This window comes from Rhodamnia argentea, chromosome 5, assembly GCF_020921035.1.
Source record: "Rhodamnia argentea isolate NSW1041297 chromosome 5, ASM2092103v1, whole genome shotgun sequence".
Classification (NCBI taxonomy): Eukaryota; Viridiplantae; Streptophyta; class Magnoliopsida; order Myrtales; family Myrtaceae; genus Rhodamnia; species Rhodamnia argentea.
The window spans coordinates 17,814,290-17,824,147 of NC_063154.1; the positions used below are offsets into that span (position 1 = coordinate 17,814,290).

The 9,858-nt window shown below is 40.3% G+C and overlaps 1 protein-coding gene across 3 annotated transcripts; it reads left to right on the forward strand.

Moving 5' to 3' along the window:
* Positions 1 to 2,613: 2,613 nt before the first annotated feature.
* On the forward strand, positions 2,614 to 5,480 carry LOC115757166 (classical arabinogalactan protein 9). 3 transcript variants are annotated; one of them, XM_030697285.2, is made up of 2 exons: positions 2,614 to 3,402; positions 4,544 to 4,567. In XM_030697285.2, the coding sequence occupies exons 1-2, from the start codon at positions 2,773 to 2,775 to the stop codon at positions 4,550 to 4,552; spliced, it is 639 nt and encodes a 212-aa protein (XP_030553145.1). In that variant the 5' UTR covers positions 2,614 to 2,772; the 3' UTR covers positions 4,553 to 4,567. The 3 variants fall into 3 exon arrangements, with proteins under 3 accessions (XP_030553145.1, XP_030553144.1, XP_030553143.1); XM_030697284.2 differs by lacking the exon at positions 4,544 to 4,567 and adding an exon at positions 3,488 to 3,544 and having other exon boundaries at positions 2,614 to 3,425; XM_030697283.2 differs by lacking the exon at positions 4,544 to 4,567 and adding an exon at positions 5,173 to 5,480 and having other exon boundaries at positions 2,626 to 3,375.
* The last annotated feature ends 4,378 nt before the right edge of the window (positions 5,481 to 9,858 follow it).

The following is a 9,858-nucleotide window of genomic DNA, read 5'->3' on the forward strand; positions in this document are numbered from 1 at the left end:
CCCTAAATTAATTCGCCCTAAAAGGAACAAAAGCTCTCAAACTAGGGCTGCCATGTGTATATTTATGTTGTGGCTTTGCTATTATTACACGAACATAGTACGTCAGGGTTAGTGAGGGACACCCATCTTAACTAGTTCCCTATCACATAATTATGCACCCAACGACTTCATCAAAAAGCTATAATGATTTGCATGGAAACGTGGGTGGCTTGTTTGATTAAAGAAGTCCACCTACCATGTAATCCCACATGATGATCCATCAATGCAAATTATGGATTCAATGGGCCCGCCTTGATGAGGATGGTTGAGGAGAAATAGATGGAAACCTTAAAAAACTACCCGCTATATTTCACATTGAGTGCTTATTATTATTATTATTATTATTATTATTATTATTATCCCACTTTTGTCGCAATAAACTTTCTCCGATCAGATTTTTGATTGGCCGATTACGAAAAATGTGGCCGATATCCTTGTATATAATTCATCAATCCGAAGGCGGTGTCACTATTGACATATCTCGCATTGTTCGATAATGGATTTTATATCCTCCTTATGTGTGCGCAGAAAAGTCACTTTACTTTTCTACTTAAACTTTTGAGTTGGGCTTTCTAACATGATGTTAGATCCAAATTCTGCCACTTTCACTTATTCGTCCATCCCTGTCAGTCGAATTTCCGAGCCCCTCACAATTCGACTTGCATCTGAGAAAAGGGGTGTTGAAATATCCTGCCAATCGGTTTTTAACTTGAACTTTCTAATGATCACGAATCAAGAATTAAGGGGAAAAGATAGAGAAAATAATGTTTTTCTTTTCTTTTCTTTTCTCAATGCATAGGGGGACAAAAGATGCCAGATGGATGTGGATTGGTTCTGAAGCAAAGGTTGAGGACGTGGAGCCTTTCTTCATTATCTCGTCTTAGCTGTTGTTGGATTGCACCAACCGCTATTTTTGGTCCCTCTGGCCCTGTCGTTTTTACCCATCGTTTTCTGCTTACCATGTTGGTGGCATTGGCCACGGTTTGATGTTTACTGGCTCACATAAGCCAAAATGAACTCAAAACAACCGCCAACTGTTCTACAAAAAATTTAATTATCGGGATCATTTCAAGAGCACATATCCCGAATGTGTTAGATTGATGTAGGAGAGTGCTCCTTTAAGATCGCCTAGAGATGTGGACTAATTGAGACGTGCGAAAGCCAGCTCAAACACCACCTTACCATCGAAATCCCAAGAAAGAAAAAACTTAAATTTGTTAGATGAAGGAAAGGTTTAAGTACCTTAACGAGGAGAACATATAATGTTATCGGTTGCAAGTGCGTGGTGCAACCACAATCATTGGATCTAATGACATTCTACGTTTAACCTATCAACGTGAAGCCAATGCATCATGGAAGTAGGATAACGTGCGATATCATTCATGAATAACCTTCTCCTATCTTGCCTTTTGATTCAAGATTCAAACACCTGTATTATTTACAAAAATTTCTTCAAAATGTTTTGTAATGGATCACTTCCAATTCTGTCGGGTTAAATTAATACCTCAGTAAATACATTATATTTTAGAAAATCACTACGGCGTTTCCCATGTCGAAAAGTTGAAGTGATTGTCATGTGGTGTCAATATGACGTCAAAATTTACGCGAAAAATGCGACAAACACTGTGCCTAGCATGCCGACTCGTGAAATTTGAATAACTTTTACCGATGAATTCCTTTTTCCCCAGGAATCATATTTAATAAAACCTTGATCGATTAAGAGTTGAGATTAAAACAATGATGTTGTCTACAATTAGTGACATTGAAACCGAATTGACAAAGGAAGAGGAAGCAAGGGCAACCTCCACCCGTGGTGGCGTGACAGCTCAGCCTGGCGGCTGGTCCCTCCGGTGCGCCGCCGTACCAACCAGATCTCCACCACCACCACCACCACCACCATTCTTGGCGTGCAATCCCAGAAACCATTGTTGTCGATTTTCCCTCTTTAGGCCCCACCCCCCAAGATTTATAATTCTATTTTTATCCCTTTTTAGTAAATATTACTATTACTAATATCATCAGTGCTATCACAGAGGTCGTAATTAGGCGTCGCACTTATACTGGCTTTTTTTTTTTTTGTTGAAGGTCATTATGTTGTAATAAAACCATTTACCAACCGTCTTAGTTAATTGAGATTGAAGAAATATAACGTTAACTGCTATTTTTTTTCTTTTTTTCCAATATTATCTCTCTTCGACAACTTAATCAATCTTATAGGTCCTTGCCACGATCCGAATCAACCAACGTGATGTCTCCCTTTAACAAAAATTGCTCACCACAATTTAGAAATTTCTAATATTCTAGCTTATGTTACGAAGTAACACTTAGTCGCGGTAACCAGATGGTAGATATACTTTCCTTTTTCGTAAGGATTGTACTTAAAATCACATTGAGAAGTATACATCACACCTATTATTTTCGCGACACGTGTTTGGTCGATATTTTGAAAATGACATAATTCTTTTTCTATTTACAGTAGTGTAAATAATTTTTTTTTATTTACCTATATTTTTATTAATTGTAGTATTATGAAGCAACTGAAATAGTTCACACTCCCCGAGCCAAAGCCCCCTATTTATCTTGTCCCTTCTGCCCGTGTCTTCGTGCACTCTCTGCTGTTGTTGCTCAGTCCCCACCTCTCTGCTCTGCGCGCGCACGTTAGCCAGCCCCAGTGAGTGCGCAGGTTAGCCAGAGACGAGACAGCGACCGCCGTCGTAAGCCTCCGCCACCGCCATGGATCCCCTTCGCCGTCCTTTCCTGTTGCTCGGGCTCATCTGCATTGCTGTCGTCGCCGGGGTCTCCGCTCAAGGCCCGGCCACCTCTCCCCCCGCCACGCCTGTTCCTCCCACGCCCCCCACTCCCACCTCCTCTCCGCCCCCCACCACCACCCCTCCGCCGTCGAATGCCCCTCCTCCTACCGTGACTTCTCCGCCTCCGGCGACCTCTCCTCCTCCCGCGACTCCGCCTCCGGTGGCCTCCCCACCCCCGGCTACTCCGCCGCCGTCCACTCCGCCCCCCGTCAGCGCTCCCCCGCCGGCTACTCCCCCTCCCGCCACGCCCCCTCCCGCCACTCCGCCTCCCGCTACTCCCCCTCCCGCCACTCCTCCCCCGGCGACTCCACCTCCCGCAACCCCACCCCCGGCCACGCCGCCTCCGGCCGTCCCGCCTCCCGCTCCCCTCGCGTCTCCGCCGGCCCTCGTCCCTGCTCCGGGCCCGGCGAAGAAGCCGATGTCTCCGGCGCCATCTCCTGCGCTGCTGAGCCCTCCGTCGCCGCCGACAGAGGCTCCCGCCCCAACCCTCAGCATAGGTGCTCCAGGCCCGTCGCAGAGTGATCAGGTACACATCGCTTTCCTTACGAAGTTAGTGAAGTTCCGGGAGCCTGTGGTGCGGCGAAACGGTCGCTAGAGACGGCGAATGAGATCTTGTTTAACCGATGGTGGTTGCCTTGCCTGTAAAGATGAAAAGATTATTATATTCTTTAGATCCCATATGAATAGTTTAAACTTTAAACTACATATTGATAGAACTACAAATTGATAGGTGGGAAATGTCAACCGTAGATCATATATATATATATGACCGCATGCTTTACGTAAACCACTAATTGATTGGGAGATTATGTGATCGGAAATAATTGACAGTACTATCAAACTGTCAGGTTAGCGGGTTTCTCGATAGATCTCATTTGTGGAATAAGTTAGTATTTATCAAAATTGAATGGTCTTCGGAGGCACTTAGTAAGGGTTAATACGATTAAAAATCTGGAACCAATACCTTCATCGTACATCTCCCCTAAGCCAATTTTCATCTCATAAGAAAAAAAAAATCTCAAAATAGTTCTTTGGACCCAAACCTGCCTTTCGTACATAACAAACAACTGCGAATCTACAAATCTGATATGAAGAATGGCAGATCCAACGTGAAAAATCCACTTAGGTTGACACCTAGCACATGTCGATAGAATGTTGGACGAAATGTCCATGATAGTACATTTGGGTTGGAAATACTAGTTTGGGATTTTTTGGCAAAAGATAATTAATTTGAGATAAGTGTGCGAGGTACCAATTTGAAATTTCTAATGGTATTTTACCCTGTAGCTCCTCTTTTATCCTTTTGTAATTGATGTCTGCAGTTAATACCGGAGTTCTCGGATTGGTGTAGGATTTGGGTCATGGCTTTTGGGCCCGGACCAAAAATTGATGGGCCAGACTAGTTTTGTGGGGTATGCTGTGCTAGGCCTACGGGATTGGGCTGTGGAAATGATGTAGCCAAGATTACTAAATCTGGAATTTTGGGAACTTTGGAAAGCAAAAAGCATTAGAAAAACAGAGATGAAAAGTCTAGACTGAAAGTCCCTTTAAAACATGGATTTTCCAACTGGTTGAATTAGCTTTTTTTTTTTTTTTCTCAATGAGATCTTCATGATCTTGTCATAGATCTAGAATTTGAACTTGCGGGTTAGTTGGGCGACGGTTGTTCTCTTGACAATGGAGGGACAAAATAGTATCCATAAGATCTATCGAAGATAATGTCGCGGCATCTCCATCTTTAGTTCATAGCCGAAAGAATGCCATTCCTTCAAAATACTTGAAGTTTTGTCCTTAATAGCAACGTATCTACCTGTTCAGGAGTGCTTACTGTTTAGAATTGCTTGGACTTATTGCATGGTACTGCTGTGAGGAACTCATGAGACATGCTTCAGACCACACTTGTTCTTTTTCACTTGCTGCATAAAACTATCTCCTATAATTCTCTCTGTCAGTGGTTTTGTGAAGATAGGGTTTCACGGCTAAACCTAGTGGCGTTAGGTACCGGTAATTGTCGAAAACTATGACCTACCAACTCCGCCATCGCATATGTTAAAGTGTCGGAGAATCCTGTTCAGCTAATGCTAACTTCTCACCTGGCGACGATAGGTAGAACGGTCAGGATATTGATTGATCCAGTCCAGTTGCTGAGGAGTTTCAATTACCATAAATTGTAGGAAGACATTGGCAAGAAAAGATTACCGGGCTAATCAAGAAGTCATCTGTCAAATCTTCAGTGCCCTTAACAACCTGTTTGAAATCTAGTCTGGCTTCATGTTCTTGGTTCACTTATCTTCTTATAAACAGAGTTTCTTCCTCTATGCAGAGTGGGGTAGAGAAGATCTTGCCTGTGCAGAAGAACATGGTGGGCAGCTTGGTTTTGGGCTGGGCTGTCATGGGGTTGCTACTCTAGAGCTATATATGATCTACACGTTGATGATTTAGTCCTATTCACACCTGTCTTCATACTACGTTGTTTTACTATCTTTGATGGGACTCTACTGCATGTATTTTGAGCTCTTTTTGTTGTATTATTTTTACACATTTGAGTTGGATTCTTTGGGAGAGAATTTTTTAGGGGGGAGGCTTCTGTTGTGGAGGAGATTTGTTGTTTGCATGGGGCTTGTTAACTAGCCAGAACCCCTCTCTCTCCCTCTCTCTTGCTCTGTTCATTCCCTGCCCTTTTCCATTGTTCAGCCTTGGCGTTATGAATCATATAGTTCAGAGGAAGAGTCTTCGATATGATATGTAGACAGGCGGAAACGCGCTTTGAAAAACGATGGCTGTCGCAATTAGCTTTTGCGAAGACGGCGGCGAGCACGATACAGTTTGAAACCGAGCGCCGTCGGTTTCGATGGACGTACTGCAAGTAGTAACACTGTTGGAAAGCCAAGTGCCGTAGGAAATAGAAATTGAAAAGACGTGAAAATGGCGTCCTCAATTGGCACCGGCAAGGTTAGGATATGAGGCCCTTAGATTGTTTCTTGGAGATAGGGCGCTAGGAATCAAAGGGGGATTACTTAAAAAGATCTAAACCTTTTATAATTATACAAATTCAGTCCTAAATTTTTTTTTCTTTATCAATTCAATCCTAAATCTTTTGCATTTGTGTTAACTCAATCTTTCCAGCCAACTTTAGCTAGCCGGCGATGATGTAGCAATTTTTAATAATATTTTAATATCTTTTTAAAAAAAAAATTAGTTTATTTTTCCTTTTTTTTTCTTCTTTTTCTCCAGCTAGCCGCCGGGCACTAGCGAGGCATGACCTCACTATCGCTGGGCGAGGTCGCGCCTCGCCAATAGCCAGTGGGGGCAAGGTTCACTAGTAGCCAACGAGGCCTCGCCAACCCTTGCCTATGGCTGACCGCCGAGCCTAGTAGCCGGCTGGAGGAAGAAGAACAAATAAGAAAGAGAAAGATAAGAAAAGAAAAAAAGGAACAAAATCATTAAAAAAAATTCAAAAAACATATTCAAATCTTATTAAAGATTGGCCACGTTAGTGCTAACAATGCCATGTCAATGATTTTCGCCTAAAATTGGTTGGAATGACTGAATTGACACAAACACAAGAGCTTTAGGACTAATTAGCAAAAAAAAAAAAAAAATAGAACTGAATTGATACAATTACAATAAATTCACTATTTTTTTGGTAATTTTCCCGAAACCAAATTACAATGGGAGACATGCAAAGAAGGAGCTTGAAGTTGGGAAAACAAAATTATAGAGAATATATATAAATGGAAAGGTGAGTTTAGTCTCAATTTCTGCATCAATTAGGCATAAATTGATACTGACACCTCAAAATTTGGTACCTTCAACTCCATTAACCAAAAAAAAAAAAAAAAAACCCTCCATTAACAACAACTTACAATTAAAAGATAAAGCAAAAGCATGCATGATTAGCACATATCTCTAGCTTTCCATCTCTTCCACTTTCTTTTAAAACATTAAAACTATTTCATTTCCGAGTTGCGATAATCACCTCACTTTGCCCTATATATATATTTTTTGGTCGGACAGTTTGCCTATAGACTAGTTCAATTTAATTTCAATGTTGCAACTATAACCTATATATGCCTATATATGGGCATAAAAACTAAAAAAAAATCACATATCATGAACCTAAACTCCACACCGATCACGTGCAAGATACACCACACATACAATAAATCGAAATAATTTAAAAAATACACCTTTGTCATTGAATTTCTTCTTTTTATAATCTTCATAAGCATGAAAAGATCATTGACATATATATGTCTGATGATGAAAAATGAGATTCCTTGCACTTAATTATAGAGAAAAGAAATAAACAGTCTTTTTCGTTCCATGCTCGAAAATTTCATAAATGCACAAGTTAAACCCTTTATCAATATATAACTAGCTTTATAGCTATCGCACGATGTGCAGTTGATTAAAGATTAATAGCTTTTTAATGAAAAATACAAGCAAGTGCCCTCGGGGTGAACATTGAGGGACTCCAGTGGATATGAGCTTTAGGCTCCGTTCGTTTCGCGGAAAATAACTTTAAGGAAAATGTTTTCTGAAATTTTTGGCATTCGGCTCGCAAAAAATAAACGAATCAAGGAAAATATTTTGCTCTCATGGAAAGAACACCTTCAAAAGTGGGGAAAATAATTTACTCTTTTTGAGAAGAGGAAAATATTTTTCCTTATCTTTCTTTCATCCGCTCTTTCACTTTTCTTTTCTTTTTAATTTTTTTTATTTTCTTCATATCTTTTCAAAAAAATTCTAATCTTTTTCTATTTTCTTTTTCCTTCTTCTCAAGTTGGTCACCGGCCAAGCCTCGCCAGATCTGCGAGGCGAGGCCCCTGAGCTCAACCTTGTCGGTGGCCGATGAGGCTCTAGCTTTCCTACGACCGCTCGTTGGCTATCGTCATGGCCGGCGACACAACCACCGGCCGAAGAAGATGGGAAAAATAAAAAAAAAATTAGAAAAAAAAAAGAATTTAAAGAAATAAAAGTAAAAATAAAAATAAAACATTATTCAAAGAGTGTATGGAGGAAAATAAAATACGATTTTTGATAACAAACGGCAGAAAATATTTTCAGGTCATTTTACTAAAAAATATTTTCAGGAAAATGACCTGAAAAATAAGTTAATATTTCAACTGAACACCGAAAAATATTATTATTTTTCTGGAAAATAACTTTTTGAAAAACATTATTTCAAAACCCATCATTCTCCACGAAACGAACAAGCCTTATAATTTTAAGGTTAGAGGATCTCAATCCATTTGGGAATCTCATTGCAAAGCAACATTGCCATGGTTTTTTTACTTTTTGCCGATAAAACAATTCTGGATGACACGATGAAATCTTTTGTTATATCATCAATTTGGATATTCATTTTCAAAATTTCTTCAAAATTCCAGAATTTTCGATATATTTATCCATGAATATAACTGTGACAAAAAGAGAAACAGAAAAAGCAGCCCTCGCTTGTCCACCATCACTTGCTGTCGCTTGCCATCGAAGAGGGTCATCCACCCGTTGTCCGAGTCGCCGCCACCATCGACCGACTCTTAGGCGAGTTACCTTTGAGGCTGCACCATTGAAGTTGCAAAGTTAGAGGCGGAGAGGCATTGCATACATTGAAGTTGCGGAGGCAAACCTCGTTGAGGCTGCATGGCCTCTGCCAAGCCGCCACTGTCGAGTCTCTCGTCGCCTGGATCTATTTTTCGTGGGGCCAGATCTAGCCAATGCTGCAGGACTTTGGATTTTGCCCAAGCAGATCTTAACTTACAGTGACCCAATAATATTTGACCCCAATCTCTGTGCACCTCTTAGCTTGTGATTATTAATTTCAGAGCTGTGGTTGGCGTAGCGTGTTTGACTCGGTTTTCTTCCATCAGAAGCTGATAAAAGCTAGTTTGGAATTTTTCACAAAGCAATTCAATTAAAGCTGAATGTATCAGTAATTTAGTTGTAAGTCAAATTAAAATCAAATGATGGGCATCAGAGGCATTTGAAAATCCACAAAATAAATTTTGCTTGTTGCGCTTTCTAAGAGCCAAGCCTGCACGGACCTTGCACGTTATACATGAAACCAACCTGATGCGCAAGTGGCTGCTATGGGCGTAGCGGCTGAGGACGCACAGTGGCAAGCAAGCGACGGCATGGACAATTTTTTAGAGGAGAGGCGCAGCTTTGGTGGTGGTGGTGTTCGCGAGCAACCTATCTTCTGCACTGGCTTCTCAGACAAAGACGAAGGAAATGGCTGCTCATTCATTGCCTTTGTATCTAGTGCATTATCAAACAAATACAGTTTGCTTGATGTTACAAACCTACACTTTTTGCAATAATGATAATTTGCCTTTTTGCAATAATGATAATTTGCCTTTGTGTCTAGTGTATTAACTCCGTGTATTCTCTCTACAGGAAGAATAACTTGACCTTCCAAAAATCATGATCGACCAAATCACAAATTTGTAAATGGATAAAGATTCGTGGGAAGTATGACGATCTTGGTTGATGTTATTGATGATGCAATGTAAATTTATAGAGATAATAGAGACGATGAATTAAATTAAATTACATAATATAGACGTGCAAGATCCGTGTACACTTGAAGGTCTTTTTGTTTTTTTTTTTTTCTTCTTTTGCCCTTTTTAGGAAGGTCAAGTTATTTTCTTCTATTTTTGGTTTTTTCTTCTTTTAATAAATTTGTGGGTCGGTCGATCATGGTTTTTGGAAGAGGATAACATGGGAAGAATGAAGATCTTAATTGCAGTCCTTAATGATGCAATGTAAATGTATAGAGAAATATAGACAATGAGTTAAATTAAATTACATGATATAGACGTGTGGATGGTTCGTGCATACGTGCAAGTATTTTTTTTCTTTTTTTGCTGTTGCCCTTTTTAGGAAGGTCAAGTTATTTTCTTCTATTTTTGTTTTTCTTTTTTTAAATTTGTGAGTTGGTCGATCATGGTTTTTGGAGGAGGACAACGTGGGAAGTATGAAAATCTTGGTTGTTGTCCTTAATGAT